This window comes from Hemicordylus capensis, chromosome 1, assembly GCF_027244095.1.
Source record: "Hemicordylus capensis ecotype Gifberg chromosome 1, rHemCap1.1.pri, whole genome shotgun sequence".
In the NCBI taxonomy this organism is placed as follows: Eukaryota; Metazoa; Chordata; class Lepidosauria; order Squamata; family Cordylidae; genus Hemicordylus; species Hemicordylus capensis.
In genome coordinates this window covers 45,592,879-45,617,950 of record NC_069657.1, presented here as the reverse complement: position 1 = coordinate 45,617,950, position 25,072 = coordinate 45,592,879, and the positions used below count along the sequence as shown (strand labels likewise).

Genomic DNA, 25,072 nt, shown 5'->3' with positions numbered 1-25,072 from the left:
ACCTCTGAAAAGTATAGAGTGTACTGTGCTTGATTGGCCAGCAAACTCGCCTGACCTGACCCCATAGAGAATCTATGGGGCATTGCCAAGAGAAGGATGAGAGACATGAGACCAAACAATGCAGAATTGCTGAAGGCCGCTAATGAAGCATCCTGGTCTTCCATAATACCTCATCAGTGCCACAGGCTGATAGCATCCATCCCACGCCACATTGAGGCAGTAATTGCTGCAAAAGGGGCCCAAACCAAGTACTGAATACATATGCATGCTTATACTTTTCAGAGGTCCAATATTGTTCTATTCTTCAATCCTTGTCTTCTTGGTTCCATGTAATATTCTAATTTTCTGAGATTGTGGATTTGGGGTTTTCATGAGCTGTACGCCATGATCATCACAATTATAACAAATTAAGGCTTGACTTATCTCGCTTTGCATGTAATGCGTCTGTCTCATATATCAGTTTCACCTTTTAATTTGCATTACTGAAATTAATGGACTTTTGCACGATATTCTAATTTTCCGAGTTTCACCTGTAATTGCCCCAAAGAACTACAATCTACTAACAGAATATGTACTCTTGCTAGCTTTGTTGGCAAGGGCAGTACTCAGCAAAAGGTAGATGGGAGGGAAAATGGAAACAGAGCCATATTAAAGATATGGTGGATTGAAACATAGCATTAAATGTAGATGGAGATAATTTTACTCCCTCTTAAACACACACAGATCTCAAGGCATAAATTCTGGATCAGGGGATTGCAAACCTGGATCTCCAGTTATTGTGGGACTACAACTCCTTTGTCCATTGTTGATGGGGACCAAGTTTGGAAAAACCCTTTTCTAGATCAGGGATTCTCAACGATGGGTCCCCAGATGTTATTGGACTTAAACTCCCATAATCCCCAACCAAAGGCCACTGGGGCTGGGGATGATGGGAGTTGAAGTCCAATAACATCCAGGGACCCAACGTTGAGAATCCCTGTTCTAGATAATGCAACACATTATCAAATCAATAACACTAATTTATACATCTTAAATTAATGAACATCTTATCTTTTAATAGATAATGCTATCAGATTAATAACATTAATTTGTTATTAATACTTTAGCCACCCTGTCGCTCTCACAATGCGAACATTGTAGCACCTGTCAGTCTTTACCCTTAGGGTTAGTCCTGTTGCTTCTCTAATTCAGTAAAGTGTCATGTTATAACAGAAGCATAGTATAATTATTTTCAGCATCCTTTGTGGATGCTGAAGCATGCAGTAGAGAAGCTTTTGCTTGGGACTGTAGGCAAAAAAAAAAAAAAAAAAAATGGGAGGGGGGGATTCTGTTACTGGATAGTTACTTTACTTCCAAATGTTCATGTCAGCTTCCATTTTCTGGAGGCACATTCTCCCAGATCCAAAAGCAATCCTATAATGAAGGTGATTCTGTCTGTTCAAGCAGGAACAAATCTACTTCCCAAAGAGAATGAATGGGGAAATAATTATTTCCAGGATTGCCTGTGGGTCATAAGTACATCAAAAGAGCCCTGCTGGATCAGACCAAATGTCCGTCTAATTCAGCATCCTGCTTCCCTCGGTAGCCAAGCAGTTGCCTCCAGGAAGCCAAGATAACCTTGAAAGCAATAGCTGTCTCCAGCTGTTGTAGCTCAGTAGCTGGTATTCAGAAGCATACTGAGTGACATTCTGACTGAGTGCGTGAGTAAAGAGGGACTGCGGGGGTGTGAGTGGGGACCACACAGGGCTGTCCTTAGGGCGGCGTGACTGGGGAAATTGCCCCAAGCCCTGCGCTGGCACAGCCCCGCTCTGGGCACACTGCAGTGCAGCCTGCCCTCCTCTCTCCCCATGTCCCAGCCACTTATCTTTTCTTGTAGCCCAGCCAGAGGCGGTCTTTTGTGTCTGTGTGCAGCTTGAAAAGCTCCCAGGCAAACTGCTAGAGCTCCACCTCTCCCGCTTCTCAGCTGTTCGGTGGGTGGGCGGGGCTTCCAGAGAGGCCTCCCTGAAGCCTGAAGCTCAGGAAAGAAGCAGGCAGGCAGGCACAGAGTGTCCAGCACCAGCGCTCTCTGCAGACCCTCTCCCTAGCTCAGCCCAGCCTTAGTAATGGAGGTATGATGTGATTTCCTTTTTGTGGTTATCTCCCCTGCCTTGAATATTTAGGGATTGGCTTGCCATATGGCTTTGGTTTTGAGCGGAGATGTAGGGCAGGGTGGGAGGAATATGCATATTTAAATTGAAGTGGATTGGACAAATTATTGGTTTTTAATCCCCCCCCTTAATTAAAAAACAAACAAACACCTGGCTTGTTTCATGGCAGAAAATTACAAAAATTTCTGGAACTGACGCTCCCCCCTTAGACCATCATCCCACCCCCATATGGAAGAATCTGCCTTCATAAAAAAGGGTAAAACACCCCCCTTTCTAGCTCAGCCTTTATATCACCTGTCCTGAAATGACTTGGCATAGGGCTTTGGTTTTGAGCAGAGATGTAGGGCAGGGTGGGAGGAATATGTATATTTCAAATTGAAGTGGATTGGACAAATTGTTGGGCTGTTGTTTTTTAAACCCATCCAACAAGTCCTATAAGTGGTTTGTTTCATGGCAGAAAATTACAAAAACTTCTGAAACAAACAATATATAATTTATTTGTTTGCTTATTAATGCACTATGCTCAAGTTGATTTGCGACCCAGAAGGTCTGAGAACTATGAAGCATGTGTTGTTCTTTTTATTTTTATTTCTTTAGAAATGCATTATATGTCCAAGCTGATTGGCCATGCCCCAAAACCTCACTCACATTATTTACACTATATGCCATTAATCAGTATGATTCTGTAATGATATGAAATGTTAAGGAGGCCCCACACATGCTCATTTGCCCGCAGCACCACACTCCACTAGGGACGGCCCTGGGCCCACATACAAGTCCCCTGACTCTGTTTGCACACCGTTGAGCAAGTGAGTATTCTCACTACACTTTGCCCATGCTCTGGAAATGCTCTGGAAGAGAGTAACCATGTCATGCACTGAGGGATTGGGGGAGCTGCACGCAGGTCCTGGTCACATTGCCACAGTCCCTCTTTACACATGCACCTTGTTTTTAAATATATCGGCCACTGTCTCTGAATATGAGATTCCATTTCGCTGACATGACTAATAACTATTAATACCCTCCATGAATTTCTCTAATCCCCTTTTAAAACCATCAGAGTTATTGGTCATCACATCATTTGTGGTACTGAATTGCATACATTAATGCAGGGGTTCCCATCCCTGAGTCCCAAGATTTGGAAACTCCTGCATTTTTAAATATGTCTTGCAAAGTAATACTTTTGTCTACCCTGAACATCTTATCTTTATCCATTCTCCCCTCACCAGGCATAATTTTGTAAAACTTTATCGTGTCTCCCTTTAAACATCTTCTTTCTAAACTAACAAGTCTGACATTCTTCCGTGGGTCCTCATCCACAGCCTGAATGAGGAGATAATTATTTTTCAAGATTTGTTGTGGGCTGAGTACAACCAGTGTGCTGGGGAATTTTCTCCCAGAAAAAATAGGTTACAGGAACTCTTTTGTCACTTCACATTTAACTACATGTCTCAGTTTAGAAAAAGAAAAAGAAAAAAAACCCCTCTCCAGCCCATTATGGACCTAGCCATAACCAGTCCAGGGAAATGAAGATTCCCTCATGCGAGTCTTAAGATGTAGGTGTATTCTTGCTTAAAGAAACATTTGTTTTCCAGGATTGCTTCTGAGTCCTCGAGGAATAAAGCTGCACTTGGAGATACTTTTTAGACTTTTTTTTTAAAGCTGGGTACCATAAGTTAGTGTCAAGTGACAGAACATCTCTTTTTAAAGATAGAGGGGACCCATTGTAAATTTCATGGATTTCTGGCTCTCGTTCTCCCTGAACACATGCAAACAACTGAGTTAGGTCTTTTACTTGAGGACTAATGCTGTGATGCTGTGCAATCTTTCTTGAGAGTCATCCTCATGTTAGGATCCAGGGGCGGAGCCACCATTGAGCAGATGGGTTAAAAGACGTGGCCCCTCAGGGGACGCGCCTCATGCCCCAGACATGCCCCCCGTGTGTGATGTCAGACGCGGACGGCATAATTTAACTCCCGAATGGGGCTACGCAGCCGCATTTTTTAGCTAAGTTGGTCAGCGCTGCCTTCACAGAGTGGCCAGAGTGACTCTCCCTGCCTTTTAAATGCAGCCCCATTTGGGAGCTAAACCATGCTTCTACGTCTGACATCAGATGCGGGGGGCGTGGCTAAATGCCCCCTGCATCTGATGTCAGGCACAGGAGGTGGGGCAGAACCCGCACCACCACTGGCCTCCCTCCACTCCTGTTAGGATCTTACTATCAAGGAAATGTCCATAGGGTTGTCGCCAGTGTTCCCTCTAACAGGCATCCCCAGATGTTGTTCACTACAACTCCCAGCATCCCCAGCTGCAATGGCCTTTGGCTGGGGATTATGGGAGTTGTAGTCAACAGCATCTGGGAATCCCTGTTAGAGGGAACACTAGTTGTCTCCCAACTACTCAGAATTTAGGATTAAACTAGTTGTGATACCAGGAGATTTGTGATTGATTTCCTGACTGATAATTATTTTATTTTAGTTGGTGGTGATGTTATTAAATGTAGCAAAAGTGTTATTAAATGTAGCTTCAGGAGTGAGGAGAGGCTGTGAATTTGATTGCAGTAGTTGCAACAGGGGGGTTCTTAAACCAGAGAGGAGTTTCTAAATTGGAAAAGGAGGAACTAGCTTTTCTTGAAGTCAGTGAAATAAAATAAAATTCCATAGCATTATGACTACTTTGAAGTTTATTTCCAGCTAGCGGCACAACCTAAAGTAAGAGAAGGAAGTTTGTAAGAAGGCAAGAGAAAGAACTGGTGTCTGACTATTCTTTAACATTTAAAGGGGATTTAAAGCAGCTTTAAACAGATGTGTCTTCAGATGGCAGTGGAGAGAAGGCACAACATGGGGCAAGACAGATCTCACAAGGGAGGAAGTTCCATAACCTGGGCACTGCACATGAGAAGGCAGTGCCCAGATTGTGGAACTCCCACATGCCTACCAGCCATCCCTCTGATAAATGTGGGACACATAGGAGAAGCTTTATCAGAGAAGATACTTTGAACCCTAGGTATTTCGGTCTTGAAGGTAAGGACCAGCACCTTGAATGAAGAAGAACTCAGATCCTGTGGCATCTGGCATATAAAACACCAAGCTTCAATGAAACATAATTAAGGAGAAAGGGGTTTTAGGTGGTAAAGATATGGACTTGCGGCACCTTTCCATGAATATATTTACATGGCTGTTAACCTCTCTTTTAAAGGGGTATTTTAAAAGTGATTTTCAGTGAAAGAGCAGCATGGCAAAAAGCATGTCTGTAATGCATTCTGGGTCTCACAGATTTATGATTGGCAATAAAAGTAAGCTAGATGCGCAAAGTAATTGAATTTACAGGGCAAGGTTTGACTTTAATGACTGCTCATGGTTGTATATGTTCCTTTTCCCAGCTTCTGCCACAAACTGCTAACAGCTAAGAGAAATGCATTCAGTAAGAACATAAAAACAGTCCTGCTGGATCAGACCTACCTATGTAGTCCAGCATCCTATTTTACACAGTGGCTAACCAAATGTTTCTGGAAAGCCCATAAGCAGGAGATGAACACATACTCCCTTCATCGTTGGTCCTCTGCAAGTGCAACTGATATTTTAAGGCGTCCTGCCTCTGAACCTGGAGATATATGTAGCCAAGATAACTAGCCTTTAATACACTTGTCCTCCATGAATTTATGTAATCCCATTTTGAAGGCATCTGAGCTAAGCTTAGTACTTTTCTCTGTTTGTGATTATAGAAAGATTTTGCTAATCTTTCAAAGTTCAAATGCATTTAAGCAACCCAAGGGGACTGACCTTTTCCATTTGGCACTTAACAGGAAATTGTCCACGGTTATATAGTTAGTTACATCATTTAATAGTTATGCTAGTCTCTTCATTGTCTGACTATCCTGCCCCCCTCAGCTCTGGCTAAGAAAACAACTCTAATGTATTCAAACTCAAATGGAAATCTGGGCATTTCAGCTACATCTTTCTGATTATTTTTTGCTTCAGACTTTGCTAGGGGTTTTAATCGGTTTAAACTCATTTCAACTTCATTCACCCCTTAAAGTATAAACAAATATACTTTCAAATAACTAAATAAATCAAATAATCAAATAAATAAACAAATAAACAAATAGACTAAATGACAAGATTATATCTCCATTTATCACTACCTTCTCATATTTCAGTATCAGGCCATGTAAATACAAGTTCTAATCATAAAATGTATTATTATTATTATTATTATTATTTACATTTTATATCCCGCTCTTCCTTCATGGAGCCCAGAGCGGTGTGCTACCTACTTAAGGTTCTCCTCACAACAACCCTGTGAAGTAGGTTTGGCTGAGAGAGAAGTGACTGGCCCAGAGTCACCCAGCTAGTCTCATGGCTGAATGGGGATTTGAACTCGGGTCTCTCCAGTCCTAGTCCAGCACTCTAACCACTATACCAGGCTGGCTCTCTATGCTTTTCAGGCGAAAATTCATGCAGAATGAATGCACATTGGGGTAGCAGCATTGTGGAGGCTGGTTCCGCCCCTGACCTATTCCTGCATTAGAGCATATATAAGGGGCCTTGTACATATCGCTGTACTGGGGCGGGGGGGTGGGGTGCTTACAGGAGTTCTAATGAACATTGGAAGGTGAGAGACAACTTGCCAGACATTCCCTCTGTGTGCATTTATTATACAGAAATGAAAAGTGCAGAGGCTCTTGCTGATCTTTTATTTTTTAAGCAATGTTATAAACTTTGTCAGGACTGAGATCTGTAAACCTCTGGTGGAAATGTCTTTCAATTGCACAGGATAAATGCCACAGAAGAGGAGCAGGGAGAGGAAAGTGAAGTTGAGAGATCCTTGGCTCTATATCAGTTATCTGTGAGAGCAGTATTGGTCTTATAGTGGTCAAAAACCAATGTCCATATAATCCTTAATAGTCAGTACAGAAATAGATGTTAAGAGGGGAACACAGGGTTCCTAACCCTGAATTTATGAATAGAAGCTTTTGTGGACCATCCTCATAATTCCATTACAGACACAAAAAAACAAAGAAAAAATATTTGGTTTACAGGATAGTTATAGATAGATATTTATAGATAGTTTTTCCTCCAAAAATTGAGGAAATTCAATGGCCCATGATCACACCATGTGGGCATGAGATTTGATCTCCAGTTGGAGATATTGTACTGGCCGACAGAATCATAATAATGGAAACACAATTTGGCTAGGTCCTCCATGCGCTAATGCACTACTGTGTAGGCTATTCGCAATAACAAAAGTTGGGGATTAGTGTTACAGCGATGTTTATGAAGAATTTGGCAACATGTGCTAATGAACATGTTCTCAATGGAAAAGCTTCTGTTTGCATGCAGAAGGTCCCCGGATCACTCCCTCCAAGGGAGAGACTCGTGGCTGGGAATGACTTCTGTTTGAAACCTTAGAGAACCCCTGCCAATCAGTGTAGCATTTTAAAAATTATTTATTTGTCTATGTAAACCACTTCGAGAACTGTTGTTGGTAAGTGGTACAGTATATAAACATGTATAGTAACAGTGTAACATTAATTCCTAGCCTTTGCTGTTGCCACCAGCCTACATAGGTGGTGCATTGGAGCATGCAGGACCTAGCCAAATAGTGTTTCCATGGTTATGATTTTGTAGACCAACTCGTATCTCAGACTGGACATCAGACCTCATGCCATGAATGTCACGGGCCATCAATTTCCCTCAGTTTTTGGAGCTGCCACACCCATAACTATTCTGTAAAACCAAGGGGTTTTGTTTTTATTTGGGGGGGTGGAGCTTTAATGAAATATCCTTGCTTTTTTAAATGGAGGGCCATAGTGGCATAAAAAGGCCTGAGGGGGCTTGTGTTCCATATATGAACATTGCCCTCTCTCAATTATTTTCCCACTGCAGCAAGGAAAGAGGCCTTTCTGTTTCTTACTGGCACATGAGATGGCTGGTGAGTAGGCTTACCACCTGTTCTTTTTTCAAAGAACAGTTCTTTACTTAGCTTTAACATGTACCTGTTATTTTTCAAGTTAATGAAGAGCACAATTTGTTCTATATTTTCAACACTCTGAGGTAGGCCAGTCACTGACTGTAGTGCAAACAGAATGAAGAGGCTGGCTTCATGTGGCAAGCCTCTAGAAAGCAGTCTTCTTCAGCCCTTCAGGCTGGATAGCAGATTGCACTCTGGTACTACAACTCCCATGATGAAGCTTGTTTTTGGAACCAAAAGTTCAACTTTGCCCCTGCAGGCAATGGGAAGAGGCCAAGTCTTGTGGTGCAGAGAGAAGACAGGCCTGTGAAGGCATGGGCCATTCACAAAAGTCTCTACCTAGAGTTGAAAAGCCTATCTGTCATCATGGTATCTTCTTCTTCCACCCAACTTCCAGCAAATAAAGGCAGGCAAATGCAAAAATATCATGAAAAATTGGGAAAGGAGTTCTGTTGGTTGTCTAAAATGCATGATAATGCTTTGAAAGCTCATTTCAATATATGCAACAGAGACTTTTCAGTTTCGCATGGTGGAGTGTGTGAGGTGAAAAAGTAGGCAGCTATCGGTCACGTTCACAACATCCAAATGAGGGGCCAAAATTAAGCCATATCCAATTTTCTAATTAATGAAAGTTCATCAGAAGCCAATAAGGAATCTCTTTTTATCACCAGTTACAATCTTTAAATCTTTGGTTGCACCAGTTAAACGCAAGAGTGAAAGAGATTTGATGGTTCCCCCCCCCCCTCTGGTGACAAAGCTACTCTCACTTTATATGAAAAAATGATATGAACACTAGTAGTTCTATTCATTAAAACTATTGTACCCCTCCTTTCTAGCAAGCTATTCAAGGCAGTTTACAATATTATTGTTCATGTTCTGACTGGCACGCATTTTGAGGTGCTTCACACGATTTGTGTGAAGCGCTTTACTGGGCTCTGCGGGGAGAGCGGCCTTAGCATTCACTCTCCTAACCTCGTTTTGAAGGGTGGTTCCGTAGGCAGGTTTGCCGCCGTGGTGCTACTGGGGTCGGGCCCGATCCTGGCGGTTCACACATGCGTGTAAAACTGGGCTGGGCTCCCTTAGTCCAGTTTTGCACGTGTGTGTGTGTGTGCGTGCATAGCCTCATATTTTTGCTAAATTTCTAACACTATTGCCTGTTTATGCTGGCAACCTCGAGACTGACATGAAAGGCTATTAAGCACTCCCTTGCTCTCTGAATCTGCTTAATTCTGCTCACAGTAGGGCTGCACAAGCCGTGGGACACAGTGCTGCTCAGTGCGAAGGGGCCATCACATCACTATTGATGAAGTGATTAGAAGCTGCAGTGGGCCCAGTCTGCCATCCTATTGATAACACCCCTCTGGAAATTATTGTTGTCAGTCCTGTGCTGTTGCCTGCACTGCTTTGAGACAGTCACCACCCAGCAATTTACAGCTTTTCAAAAGTTACGCAAGAGAAAGCCGCAGTTCTTTGATGGGGTAAGAAAAGGATGTGAAGAGCCCTCCTCCCACCTCCTGGTGTTATAAACACTACATAGTTGAGCTGGTATTTTAAGTTTGGAAGGTGCAGTTTGGAACCCCAAATTAAAGAACATACTGTAATTTCCCCCTCAGCTTGTATGCTGTCATTATCTACCTAATTGTTGCCTGCCCTGCTCCATATAACTTTCCTAAAGCTGATTTGTTCATCATATTTAAATGTTCACAAGTTTACTAGCAGGGCTGTTTGCCTTAAATTAAATTTTATAATTCCTCTGCATCCCCTCCCCCGCCCCCGCCGCCGCCGCTGCCACTTTCTTCTGGCACAGGCATGTCTAATATTTCAATTATGGGTCAGAAGATTTGTTGCACTTTGTTGCTGTATTTTTTAAAGCATGCAGAACCACAAATAGCTGTTTATTGGCAGCTTGAGCCTGTCCCAATGACATTAAACTTCTGACTTTTTTGCCTCCCCTTTCAGTTCTTCTAACGGGGGCATAAATCTGTTACACAATGACTCTTTCTCACACCAAACTCCTGGGTCATACTTTGGGTTTTTCACTTCAGAAGCCCAGCCCAAGATGATTGTATTGGTATCTGAAGAAAAGTGGAAAGAGCAATCACCAAGTGGTGATTTACCACAATAAAAGAGCATCAAGCCCTGTTTGTGACTATACTGACCATATACACTCTTTGGAACAGAGCTTCTTAGGCTAGGAAGCTGAAGAATTGGGCCAATTTGTGGTGATGAGAGAGGATGTTCTAAATGTCTTGAAAAACTAAAATGAACAAATCACCAGGGCCAAGAGTTCTGAAGGAACACAAATGTGAAATTGATTATCTCTTCACAAAAATATGTAACTTGTCCCTACAATCAGTCTCTGTACCGGAGGACTGGAAAGTAGCTAATGCGACTCCCATTTTCAAAAAGGGATCCTGGGAGGATCTGGGAAACTACAGGCCAGTTAGCTTAACCTTTGTGCCAGGTAAATTGATGGAAAGCATACTTAAGGACAAAATGTTTAAACACATAGAAGAACAGGCCTTGCTGAAGAAGAACCAGCATGGCTTTTGCAAGGGCAAGTCTTCCCTCACTAACCTTTGAGAGTTTTTTGAGAGTGTCAGCAGCCATGTGGATAAAGGTGATCTGACTGACATAGTCTACTTGGACTTCCAATAAACTTTCAGCCAAGTTCCTCACCAAAGGCCCTTGAGTAAACCTAGCAGTCATGGGATAAGGGGACAAGTTCATGTGTTGATTGGTAACTGGTTGAAGGACAGGAAACAGAGGGTAGGAATAAATGGAGGATTTTCACAATGGAGGGAAGTAAGAAGAGGGGTCCCCCAAGTAAGTATCTGTACTGGGATCAGTGCTCTATAACTTGTTCATAAATGCTCTAGAAGCCGGGGTAAGCAGAGAAGTGGCCAAATTTTCAGATGACACTAAACTGTTTGTTTGTTTGCTTGCTTGCTTGATTCCCATCAAGTCAGTGTCTACTCTTAGCAACCACATAGATAGATTTTCTCCAGGATGATCTGTCTTCAACTTGGCCTTTAAGGTCTCTCAGTGGTGCATTCATTGCTGTTGTAATCGAGTCCATCCACCTTGCTGTTGGTCGCCCTCTTTCTTCAACTTTTCTCAGCATTACGGACTTCTCAAGGGAGCTGGGTCTTTGTGTTCTGTGTCTGAAGTATGATAGTTTGATCTTGGTCATTTGTGCCTCAAGTGAAGATTCTGAGTTGATTTGTTCTGTGATCCATTTGTTTGTTTTCTTGGCTGTCCATGGTATCCTCAAAAGTCTTCTCCAGCACCAAAGTTCAAAAGGGTCAATGCTTTTTCTATCTTGTTTCTTCAAAGTCCAGCTTTCGCATCCATAGAGTGTCATGGGGAAAAACATTGTCCAAATGATTCTAATCTTTGTAGGTGTAGACACGTCACAGCATCTAAATATCCTTCCCAAGGCCTTCATGGCAACCTTACCAAGTGCTAGTCTGCGGCGTATTTCTTGACTTCAGCGTCCTTTACTGTTGACAGTCAATCCTAAAAGGCAGAAGCTATCCACTCCTTCAATGTCTTCATTGTCTATTTCAGACAAAATCTGAATTTTCAAGCCTGAATTTGCACCGGCCTTATAGATACACATCCTGCAGCTATGGAAGGAATGGTCTTTAGTCACAAATTTAACCAAGCACACATGGTTTTCTTCCCCTTAGACTTGCTGACTTTGAGCAACTTTTCCAGCCTTGACCTTCTCATCAGAGATTTCTTCTCAAACAGTCTCACGCACTTCTGCAAATGTTAGATTGACATTTGGAACAGGCTTCAGGAGCTCGTATGGTCCCTTTTGGCTCCCTGATGTGCCTGCCAGGATTCAGCAAGGCTACAGCCCCTCACGTCTCTGGGCTAGTAATAACATTTACCAGCAACACTTTCCTCTGTCTGCAAATGTTTCCATTGCCTTTCTTAACGTTTCTGAACTTCCCAGCCAGTCGGCTTCCCCTCATTCATCCATGAGCATTCCGCCTTGAGAGGAGAGATGCCAAGTTCTAACAGCTGAAAAACATTTCCCTTTTGCTTTTTATTTGGGATTAAAAAAAATAAGAATAGGCTTGTTGTTGCTAAGTTTTCCACTTCTTGTTTCCTCTCTTTGTGAACGCAGATCCCTCCCCACCAATGCTCTCTCGTAAATTGCAACCCAGGTACAGAGTTGTTCATGCTTCCTCACACATCACATAAGGCTCTTTCAGACACAGCCTGGCCTGACGAAGCTCCACTGGCTGAGGAATAAATTAGAAGCTGCTGCTGCTGCCCCGTCTGTTACACAGTCAACACTGCTGTGACTTCTCATTATTCTCAGGTGTTTAGCCCACTCCCCTCACAGCTTTCATCACTTGGTAGATGATGAATGCTTTTTGCTGGAGTAACAGGTGTGCAAATGGCCATGAAGACCCTTCTCATGGCTGTACAAACTCACTAAGAGCATTGAGACAGGTATTTCTTAGAACCGGGCAAAACAGCTCCATCTGTCATTTCACTTGTTAGCTAGCCAGCCATGACTGGTGTGTGACTAGCCCATTCTCAGTTCTTTCTCTTGACTGCTACAGGTGAGTTGCAAATATTGATTTTCTGGTAATGTAGGGAAGTAGAATCATCTTCTTGACAGTTTAGGAATTAAGAGGGTATGTGTGGCCCTGGATTATACACTTTATTTATTTATTTATTTATTTGATTGATTGATTGATTGATTGATTGATTTCTAAACCGCCCTTCCAAAAATGGCTCAGAGTGGTTTACACAGAAAAATAATAAATAAATAAGATGGATCTCTGTCCCCCAAAAGGACTCACAATCTAAAAATAAACACAAGATAAACACCAGCAACAGTGACTGGAGGTACTGTGCTGGGGGTGGATCGGGCTAGTTACTCTCCCCCTGCTAAATAAAGAGAATCACCACGTTAAAAAGGTTCCTCTTTGCCAAGTTTGCTGCTTGGAGGAGGGAAGCATTTAACTATGCTTCTCTCAACTCCAGAGCTATTTTTAGCCTACTTTTCTTAAGGAAAGTAAGCTGATGAGATCACCCAGCTTTCTGTGCGTGTCTGCCCCTGTGTGTGTTTGTCCCCCGATCAACTTGGCAATGCCTGGACTGATTTGGACCAAAGGTACAGTTGCAGGAACACAGAGGGTCACTTCAGTCGCATAGTTTGTGATGATGTCATCCACCCCAGTTCAAGATGGTGGATGCACGGATGTTTGAGGCACGTGGGCTAACTTGTGAAGATGGTAATTATCAGTTAAGATTACAGTGAAAGGAAAGGAGGCAAATTAGTTCTTACCAGAACTTTTTGTTGCTAATGCTCTGGTTGTCACCTTTCCAGCAGTCCTTTACTGACCTCCTCCAATGTCTGAAACTAACTTATTTCTTCCACATACACTCCGTTTGCATTCACTGAGGATAAAGATGTTTGAGTATAAGTTCTTTCTTCTGGTTCATCCACTCTGATCTATGAAATAACTGTAATTACCTGGGGAAAAAATAGAACTAAAACAATCAATGATTTGTAATTCCAGCAGTGTGATAGGTCTTGTGAAAATACACATACTTGAATATTAGCTGTTCCTCCACACTGTTACAGCTACTTTTTTCTCTCCTTCTCTAGGAAGTATTTTTAGTCTTCTTGTTTAACCATAATACCTTTAGAAATTAGGGATGTGCGAAATGTTTCGGATACAAAACGTTTTGTACCCAAAACAGCCTGTTTCGGGTGTTTTGTAGACAAAACAAAACACCCACTTTCCAGATCCAAAGGTTTTGTATACAAAACAAAACGTCCCTGTTTTGGCTACAAAACGTTTTGTTGTTTCGGACCTCCATTTTGTAGTGATCTCTGAGTCAGTCTCCATTTTGTGTTTGACATCTCTTTGAATTTCCCACCCTTCCAGCCTTCTGATCGGTGACCTAAATCATGGGCTGACCTGCTGACAATTCCCTCCTTGTTCCCCATTGGCTCTTTTGCTTCTTGCCACTCTTTACTGACCCCACATTGGCCAGGGGAAGGGTTGCTAACCCATGGGGTGCTGGGTTCTGTCGTTTTTGTGGTGTTCTGAGTGTAGATTCTCTGGTAGCATATGAGAGTGGATTCTTGTTTTTCACTGAAAATCTCATATGCTACCAGAGAATCTACAATGAACATCTCAGAAACACAAAACCCAGTACTCCAAGGGCTTGTGGGTATGGAGGTGGTTGGCACCCTATGTGCACTACACAACCCCTCGCTCTGGGAAACCCCAGTGCCCCCCAAGTGGAATTATGGGGCTGCTGAAACCTCCATTATTCCCTATGGGAGAAATCTTAAAAGACACGTAAACTTCAACAATTCACAAAAGATCAGCCCTTTGCCCAATGGAGAGGAGAACTGGTCTTGTGGCTGAGTATGACTTGTCTCCATAGCTAAGCAGGATCTGCCCTGGTTGCATATGAATGGGAGACTTGATGTGTGAGCACTGCAAGATATTCCCCTCGGGGGATGAAGCCGCTCTGAGAAGAGCATCTAGGTTCCAAGTTCCCTCCCTGGCAGCATCTCCAAGATAGGGCTGAGAGACATTCCTGCCTGCAACCTTGGAGAAGCCGCTGCCAGTCTGTGAAGACAATACTGAGCTAGATAGACCAATGGTCTGACTCAGTATATGGCAGTTTCCTGTGTTCCTAATTCTTTTGAGATAATTCTGGAAGTCTCCTTGTCCCCATTAGGCACTACCACCCACCACTCTCCGCTCTGGGTCATCCCTTTCCCCTTGATTTGAAGTGATACATTTGCTGGAATCCCCATTATTCCCTATGGGAAAATTCTTAAAGATGTGTAAACTTTAAAAATTCACAAAAAATCAGCCCTTTGCCTAATTCCTTTGAAACTTGGGTGGTAGCTTCCACCCATTGGACACTACCACCACCACCCACTCTTTTTGCCCTGGGACCCTTTTTAAAAATCCAAATCGATTCGGATTCGGAAAATTCAGCCACAAAACAAAACAGGGCTAATTCGGATTCAGAAAATTTGGGTACAAAACAAAATGGGGTTGTTTTGATTTGGATACAAATCGAAACAAGAAAATTCCAAAATGCACACCCCTATTAGAAATATGTACTTGGAACTTTAATAACAACAGTAATAATAGTTCTTTAGTACTTGGCTACATAAATGGGGTCAGACCCTGGGGCTCTGAAAAATCTGTTTTGTTTCCGTATGTGCTTTTCATCTGACTCATTGGAAATAAATGTTTCCCTCTGGTAGTCAGAGGTGCTTTGCTACTTGAGGGAGTGGAGAAAGTGTCAGACCTCAACCTCATCTCTTTGGGTTGTGCAAAAGAACTACTGTAGTATTCACAAGGAGTGTGGTGTGTCTGCCCGGCTCTAGTTGAACTCCAGTTTGATTGATTGATTTTTTTAAAAAACTTATATTATTTTGTTGCATTGTTTATGCATGTTTGCTGTTCAATTCTCCAGTGTTCAGAATGCCTGCAATATCTTTTCCCACCACCACCATCTGTCTGCTGCTATCTTGGGTATTGGAATGTGTGTGCCTGCACACCAATCACTGTACAAATGGCTGCTGTAGATAAACAAATATGTTTCTTCATGTAGCAAAGCTCGTTTGAGGGCTGCATGTTAGAATTCCTCAAGATGGCACCAGTGGGCGCAGTAGGCAAAGACTGAATCATTATTTTTAAAATTCTATTTTGAATTGTATGATCTGTCTCAGGGACAGCATCAGGGGTTGGCATCACTGAGTAGCGGCCAAGAACTCTCAAAAGGGTCCGGCACAGATTCCTGAGATCACCTTTGTGCCCAGGAGAAGAGAGCTGGTGTTGTGATAGTGAGCATAAATTGTCCTCGTTGCTAAGCAGGGCCTGGCTTGGTTTGCATTGGATGGGTGACTACATGTGAGCTCTGTAAGATATTCTGCTTAGGGTTAGGGCTAATGTAGCTTAATGGAAGAGCTTCTGCTTGCTTGCTTGCAGAAGATCCCAGGTTCACTCCCTGGCATCTCCAGGTAGGGCTGGGAAAGACTCCTGCCTGAAAACTTAGAGAGCTGCTGCCAATCAGTGTAGACAATACAGAGTTAGATGGACCAAGGGTCTAAGGCAGCTTCCTTCCTATGTTCCCATAGCCATTTGGACCCTCACCCTTTACATATATTTATTTATTTATTTATTAAATTTATACCCCGCCCAAACTTGCGTCTCTGGGCAGCTAACAACAATTAAAACACATATAAAAGTTAAAACAGTTCAACATTTATTTATTTATTTTAAATATTTTTATACCACCCTAAACTTACATCTCTGGGCGGTTTACAAGAAGATAAAACATTAAAACATTGATTAAAAACAAAAACAAGAAATTCAAAACACAACAATTTAATTTAAAAAAAAATTCTAAAATATAACAACACATATACAAGTTAAAACAATACAATAGTTTAAAAACCATAAAATTAAACAAACGATATTTTTTAATTAAAAACCTGAGAAGGCTTGGGTAAAAAAAAGCGTTTTCAAATGTTTTTTTAAAAATAGCCATTGATGGGGAGGATCATAACTCAGCAGGGAGCGCATTCCACCATCTTGGGGCGGCAGCCGAGAAGGCCCGTCTCTGTGTAGCCACCAAACAAGTTGTTGGCAACTAGAGACGGACCTCCTCAGATGACCACAATAGGCGGTGGGGTTCGTAGCGAAGAAGACACTCTCTTAAATACCCGTCTTAAATAAGACGCTCTCTTAAACACATGCCAATAAAGCACATGCTGAGAACACTTCAGCATGTCTATGAGTGGTGTTGGGGCAGACGCGATTCTGCCAAGGCCCCAGCCTTATCACGTGCAGCAGCAGTGGTGGGATGAAGCTCACTTGAAGCGACCCATTACATTGAACACTTGTAAAGTGTACACAGGTATGCTTATCCACACATTATGCTGCGCACAGGTACAGCAGTGTGCTTCCTATCTGTACTATGCATTTGAAGGGCCTGTACCCAGGTTCACTTTTAAAATGAATGCAGGTAAAATCATTTGTACAAAACCATGTATGAGTGTACAGCCATCTGTACACTTAAGTAACATAATGAGGTCATTCACACAATCCAAAACTGTTCTACCCTGGTTTGGGGGCTGTATGTGCTCCCAGTTTCCAGTTGTGTGGAAGCAAGGTAAGAGGAAAACCTGGGTAGGGTAGAATCTGCACCTCCACTTCCTCCTCCACCTCTCACATCAGCACAGTAGGTGACTTAATCTTAGGTAAGCATCTTGGAGGAGAATGGCTACAGCATTAATTATTAATTATTTAAGAAGTTTTTAAAAAAAAGATTTAAAAGTGCACAAAAAATTGAGGCCTTTTTGAAATAATTAATTCAAGCCATAAAATACAATGCCTGTATTGCCTGACACTTTGCTCCATTCAGCCATGATACTTGCTGGGTGACTCTGGGCCAGTCACTTCTCTCTCAGCCTAACCTACTTCACAGGGTTGTTGTGAGGAGAAACCTTAGTATGTAGTACACTGATCTGGGCTCCTTGGAGGAAGAGCTGGATATTTTTTTAAAAAAGTTATATATATATAAAGTTCCAGTCCAGTGGAGAGCTGGTTTTGTGGTAGCAAGCATGAATTGTCCCTTTTGCTAAGCAGAGTCCACCCTGGTTTGCATTTGAATGAGAGACTACATGTAAGATATTCCCCTTGGGGATGGGGCCACTCTGGGAAGAGTGCCTGCATGAAGAATGTTCCAAGTTCCCTCCCTGGCATCTCCAGATAGGGCTGAGAGATTCCTGCTTGCAACCTCGGAGAAGCCGCTTCCAGTCTGTGTAGACAGTACTGAGCTAGATGGACCAACTGTCAGACTCAATATATGGCAGCTTCCTATGTTCCTATGGAGGGGTGGTGGTGGGCAAAAGGGTGCCTGCTGCCCCTTGGAGACATCTGTGGTGCTGCACCAAGCAACTCAGAAATCTCAAATAGTTACATACAAGAATATTAAAAGACACACACCTTAAATGGGAATCTTGACTCTTGTACATGTGAGAGAGTTCTCATGTGTCCGTCAACATTGTGTGCTGCATTTAATTCACATAAGCGACACCTGCTGACCCAATCAGTAGACACCCTGGGCTAGGAGGAGAGGGTTTATTCAAGAGTTCATGTCTCCCACAGCAACTGCTTGCATTTTTTTATTTTTTTTTTAGAGAGACTTGCCTTGCACTTCTAGATTGCTAAAGCTTACATCAGCTACAAAATGGCTCCCATCCAACAAATACATACTACTGTAAATGGGGAAAGAAAGCATTTGGGGACTCCTATGTCAGACTAATCCCTGTACTTTCTGACAGCTTTCTCACCCCACCATGTAGTACTCTGACAGTCGCAGGCTCTACGCACATACACAGACACCAGCACAAATAGTTTCATGCAGGGCACATCTGAGCTGAAGGTGTCAAAGAGAGCCATTTCATGCTCGGCTGCATTTCCTAATACAATCTACAGCAAGAGCAGGAAGGGGTATGTGTGTTTCTGTCCATGTAGCTGGTAGGTTTGTGTATAATATACAGTAGATTTAGTTCTACCAGCAGCTAGAAGCAAAAACACTATGGGTCCAGAAATGAAAGAGGATGGGATTGTCTATGAAAATGTGGTTTCTTCTTCTTCTGCTCAGCACAAACACTTGAAGAGGGAATAATGTGTTGTGCTTCCTTCGTGACCCAAGGCTGGGTTGCACTAACTACTTGCATTAATTGGATGTGTGTGGATGAGGAAGTGCAATGTGAATGTTGGTGTGTGGACATGTGAGTAGGTAGTATGTCTGTATGAGGAGACTGCTGAATATTTATTACCTGACCATTGCTTGGGATGGAGCCATAGCTCAGTCCTAGAGCATTGCTTCCATGCAGAAGGTCCCAGGTTCAGTTCCTGGCATTTCCAGGTAGGCTGGGAAAAACTCCTGCCTAAAACCTTGGGAGAGCTACTTCCAACCAGTGTTTCCTCTAACAGGGATTCCCAGATATTGTTGACTACAACTCCCAGTATCCATAGCTGCAATGGGAATTATGGGAGTTGTAGTCAGCAACATCTGGGAATCCCTGCTAGAAGGAACACTGCTGCCAATCAGTGTAGACAATTCTGAGCTAGATGGACAAAGGTCTGAGTCAGTAAAAGGTAGCTTCCCATGGACAGTTGTTGCCTAAGCAAAACTTAAGGCTTGCAAATATATATTGCGTGTGTGTGTGTTTGTGTGTGTGTGTGTGTGTGTGTGTGTGTATGCAAGTGTGTGACTGGCCCAGAGTCACCCAGCAAGTATTATGGCTGAATGGGGATTTGAACTTGGGTCTCCCCGGTCCTAGTCCAGCACTCACTTGTTTGACACTTCCTGGCTCTTCTCTGTGTTTGGTACATTATTTCATTTCGGATATTAAAATAAGAACATAAGAAGAGGCTTGCTGCATCCAACCAAAGATCCAACTTCAAGTCCAGCATTCTGTTTCCCCACAATGGCTGAGCAGATGCTTTGAAGGAAGCCAGCAGGTATAACCAAGGTCAGAGTGGATGAGCTGAGAGGAGCTGATTTAACTCAGCTGCGTCTACTGGGGTTCTTGTTGCAGCAGTAGTGCTGACTTGATTGGAGAGGAAGTGTTCCTGTGGTCTGTAGTGCCAGAAACTCCCTCTCTAGGGTACCGCTCCAGTAATACCACAATACTGACCGTTTCTACCCAATACTGGGCGGTAGGAGATGAGGGCAATAGTCCTCTCCACAGCGACTTGTATTCAGAGAGAAATACTGCCTCTGAAGCATGGAAGTTCCACATGGTCATTATGACGGATGGACAGTGATAGACCTATCCTCCAGGAATTTGTCCAATTCCTTTGCAGTGCCATCTAAGTTAATGGCTGCATTCTGTGGCAGGGAATTCCATAAAGTAAGAGTCAGACCATGAGTTCCTTTAAGCACATGACTGGGACGAACATTCTTGGGTATTTTAATTCAGTAAATAGCACTCTGTGCCCTCCACAGATTGGAAATATGACATGGGGAGGAGGATTTGACCCACTGTCCCTGCCACATTTTGATGTGGATCATGCCCCAACTCCCATGGCTGCTGTTTGCACATGACTGGGGAGTGGGGGAAGCTTCCGGAGTACAGTCTGTACTTCCTGTTGCTTGGACCACCCTGTATTGGGTACAAACAGTCAGTATCATGGTATTACTGAAAGAAATTCCTCCATAGGGAATTTCCTGTGTAAGTTTAAACATGGAGCCTGGTAAATTTCCATCAGCAGGATTAGAATTGCATGCAAACTAAAGACTGATATTTTAGGATAAATCTGGGTTGCATGACCTATTGGTACCTTCCTTTGGGTCACAGAGAGTGCTCCTGGGGATTGGGGGGAAGTCATACTTTGAAAGCAGAGCCACTAGTGAGGTGTGTATTTTTTCTTGCCACATTAAAGAAACCATCAGTAGTCTGCTATTGATGGAGACCATAGAGATTAGTTGGGTGTTTGTTTTTATTTCAAATCAGCTTTTGTGAATAAAAATGCACTCAAAGCAACCTACACAAGCAATTAAAATACATACTAAAAATTAGTATAAAACTACAATTAAAAAACACCACCACCAAACAGTAAACCAGCCATCCTCTATAATAAAAGGCTAAAGTGTAATCCCGTGTCTGCCTGTGTCTTTCTCGGCCATTCTGGGCATGCGCCCAGAACATCCGAGAAAGATACGGCCGCAGAGACACGGCGGCCATGTTGAGGGAGCAGCGGGCCAAGAACGAACTACGGGGAGGGAGAAGCTGGGATTGGGGAGGGCAGAGGCGGCTAGATGAGGGAGAAACGGCGCAGAAGCGGGGGCCAGGGAGGACAGAAGGAGGAGCAGAAGCGGGGACCGGGGAGAGCAGAGGCGGCCAGCTGATGGAGAAACGGCCGCAGGAGCAGAAGCGGGGACCAGGGAAGGCAGAAGGAGGAGCAGAAGCGGGGACCGGGGAGGGCAGAGGCGGCCAGTTGGCGGAGAAACAGCCGCAGGAGCAGAAGCGGGGACCAGGGAAGGCAGAAGGAGGAGCAGAAGCGGGGAACGGGGAGGGCAGAGGCGGCTGCAGAGAGAGGAGAGGCAGCGATGGCGGGTCTTGCCCGTCCCCCGAAAAGAGCAGGGAAGGGAGAGACGGCGGGGGCAGGCCGCAGGAAGGCCGGAGGAGGCGGGCACGGGACCAAACAAACTGCAGTGGTGGTGGAGACGAGCCGGCAGCCGCATCGGCGCCGCAGGCAAGACGGCGGCCGCAGCGGGAAAGGCGAGCCAGCGGCCGTGGCCACAGCAAGGAAAAAACAAAAGAAAAACCAAACGTTTGCACTAAGCACAAACCCCCCTGCCCGCCAAAACACCCCAAAGACAACACATCCTTTCCATAATAAAGTGCTTGGCGGGCGGCACTCTTGGCGGTGGCAGAACTCTCCCCTACTAGCGCCCGTTATTTTAACGGGCTTAAAAACACTAGTCTGTTTATATAGTGCTTTGGATGTTCAAGGGCTTAACAAACACTATTTCACCAATTCTTACATATGTAGGAAAGGACGTGGCCTTGAAGTTGTAGTCCTGGGTGCCATTAGAAGGAATGACAAACATACTGGCTGCATTTGGATGTAACACAAAACCACAGTTAAAATGGGGAAGAGATTGGAACTGGAATGCCATTACATCCAAATGCGTGCAACCTTAGTTTTGTGGCAAAGGTGACCTGTGTTTGCCTTGCTAAACTCCAGTTTGAACCTTTGGTTTGTAGTAAGTTTCGCTGCCCCAGCTTGAGGTTTGGTGGCAGCGTTGTTACATCCAAATTCAGATGGCGCTGTAACCGCAGTTTCGTTAGCTTTCTGGAGCTGCAGTCATGGAGATGGTGGCAGACGGACGGCACAGACTGGCCCCATTCCAGTGGTGCTTCTTACTGGCTACCTCTCCAAGAGCTTTCCCCACCCCTCCTGTCTCCGACCCAACAAAGCAGTTGCCAGGCAACAGGAACGCTGCCACATCCCATCCCCGCCAAATGGCTATCACACAGGGGCATTCCCTCTTCTAAATCTGTCCCTTGCTCTGCCTCCTGGCAGTCAAGAGAAAGAAGGGATAAGATGGCAAGTCGGGCAAAAAGTGCTTTGCTTCATTTCCCCTGAAAATGAAGCAACTGATGTTTGTTCACAAGCACATCCCTTGTTGGCAACACAGGCAGGGCAACCCCCTTAGATTGCAGGTATGAAGACATACGACAGTGTGGCGATACCCAGGGCCAGGTTTAAAAGGCAGCCACAGCCAGGGATTCTTGAATGGCCAAGGTCTATTTTTTGTATAGTGGTGTTGGGGACAGGAGCCCCAGCCCCTTCCCCTTAGGGGTACCTGTGTGGTCTCTAGGCTTACTCATGAGAATGGCTGGGCAGCAGGATCAGCATCACCCCAGTGAAAGGAGCGATTCCTCATATGCTATGAGGATGGATGCTTATCCTGTGTGGACCACTCACTCATGAGAGTGTAAGAAGAACCATCTGTGGGGACAGAGATGTCGGGCTGAATTGCTGATAATGTGTGACGATCTCCCTTCTCTCATGGACTGCTCTCTCATGAGTGCCAGGCCATGGGGGCTGGATGGCAGATGCCGCCCAGCTAGGTTGCTGTGTATAAGAAAGCAATGGGTACTCCACCAACAGATCTCCCTGTCTTGTTGACTGCCACCAAAAAGCTGTCAGAGTGTGCCCTTTGCCAGCCCATTTGAACATATTCTCCTTTGTTTTTGTTGTTGCTGTTTGTCTCCTTTGTTGTTGCTGTTTTGAACAGCAACTCCACTCTCCTGGGTTCGCTGGAAATTGGGGCTCCCCTGTCCTGCAATTCCCTGTGGTGGCAGATCTGCATATGGTGCAACACCAGTCCAAACCTGGGAATTTTGAATGGGAGTAAAAAACCACCTCCACACCTGGTGTTTCCCCAGTCCGCACACGCAGCTAGGCTCTGACACATGAAGCGCCAAAATCTCCTTTGAGTGCATGGAAGGCTTCCCAGGGGAGCCAGGGTTTGCAGTGCAAACATTATACTGGGGGAGAATGATCAGGGTATAACTGTAATAAATTCTTCATTTTTAATATCTTAAGATTCAATATCTTCAGAACTTAGCAGATTTAGAGGAGCTCGTAATCTTATGACACTTACTTTCTTTTTTCAGAGGCTTCCATCCTGAGTTATGATGGCAGTATGTATATGAAGATTGTTATGCCTATGGTCATGCACACAGAAGCAGAGGACGTCTCTTTCCGCTTCATGTCTCAGCGTGCTTATGGGCTGCTGATGGCCACCACATCACGTGAATCAGCCGACACCCTACGCCTAGAGCTGGATGGAGGCCGTGTCAAGCTCATGGTCAACCTAGGTATTGTACAGAAATGTCCCCTCGGCTTTTAGTTTGAGCTTGTTTTGTTTTATCGTCCGCCTTCCCTCTACCCCTCAGTTTGGTTGAACTGAACTATAAGTAGCCGCTGATGTATTTTTGTAATGATATTAAATTGCGGAGAAACAATCTCTCCAGCCATCACTGCATGGAGATTTTATGTTTTGTTTCTAGTTATGGAAACTGTGGTTTTTAAGTCAATTACTTTAAGTTTCCTTTCTTGTCCTGGAACTGGTTAGCTTTGTGTAAAACATGCTACTTGGTCCATCTTTTGATCAATCACATCCTCATTGATCCAGCCTCTTTGCTACTATTCAAAACAGTCAAAAGGTGCTGAAGCAATAGACGGAGGGGTTTATGGCTATTGTCCTTTCCAAGGATGATGTTTTACATTTCAGACATTCCCGGTATCACCTGGTATCTCCTTAAGTTCATATAGAAATAGTGTGGCAATTAATGTTTGGGACTTATGCTACAAAATAGTGTATTATATATGGCAGGCAGGATATAAACATAAGGGGGAAATCATACTAATTGAGGAACAAGGAGACGACAGTTCACTTCCCTCACCACAAAAATAGTAGGCAGCATCCAGACTAAATGAGTCATGACTAAATCACATTGAAACCAGGGCAGAGCCACCACTGCACACATGTGTTCAAAGAACATGGGCCCCTAGCCATGCCCCCGCTGTGTCTGTCATTGATGCAGCGGGCATGGCCAACATCAAAATGGGGCCATTCAGCCCTATTAGCCAGGTGCTTCAGCCAGTGCTGGGTTTCCAGCCTGGCCAGTAGCGCCTCTTTCTGCCTGGCAAGACAGAGAGAGGTGCTCCCAGCCAACACTGCCCGAAAAGCCTCACTAACAGGGCTGAAGGGCCCCACCCATGTTAATGTCTGGCCAGATCCCACATTCATGTCAGATCCAGGGGGTGTAGTTAAGGGGCACACACCTAGCGTGCATCCATTTAAAACAAAGTAGGGGCTGCCAGCAGCTCCCTATGCCCCAATTGAAATTCATGACTAATTTGTCTCATTGACTTCAATGATGCTTAGTGATGACTAAGTCGTCTGGATGCTGCCCACTATGCATATAAATAATCCAAATATGGAAACCTTTTGAACTCTGCTGTGTGGAAAAAGAGAATGTAATCCTTTGGCCTATGTTTTGAATTTAGCCGTGCTACAATTATGTATATTGAGCATAATTTCACATGCAGCCAAAAGAACATAAAACCACTATGGAAAAAATATTGTCTACAACCTCAGATAATATAAAGTGTTCTGGAGACATCCATCTCTGCTCGGACCTTTGGGCTGGCTTCTTTAGTGCCCTCTACCATAAGGTATAGAGCAGATTTGGAATGGACACATTTCCCCCTTGACACCACACAGTTTGCACTAATAAATAACATTTTGCCCCTTCCTAAATCCTTTCACTGAAGAGATTTAATATAAATTGCTCCCCAAATGATGAATGGCCTTTTTCTCTGCTACAGGCAAAAGGTAGCAAT

General features: G+C 43.9%; 1 protein-coding gene across 46 annotated transcripts in view; it reads left to right on the top strand.

Moving 5' to 3' along the window:
* NRXN3 (neurexin 3) overlaps positions 1 to 25,072 on the top strand; it is a 1,829,497-nt gene that overhangs the window by 616,381 nt on the left and 1,188,044 nt on the right. For all 46 annotated transcript variants that reach the window (XR_008306051.1, XR_008306106.1, XR_008306104.1 and 43 more), the window contains one exon: positions 23,338 to 23,541. Coding sequence is in view for 41 of the 46 variants with exons in the window: in XM_053245247.1 (XP_053101222.1) it covers positions 23,338 to 23,541 (204 nt within the window). In the remaining 5 variants the exon portion in view is untranslated. The remainder of the gene's footprint in view (positions 1 to 23,337; positions 23,542 to 25,072) is intronic.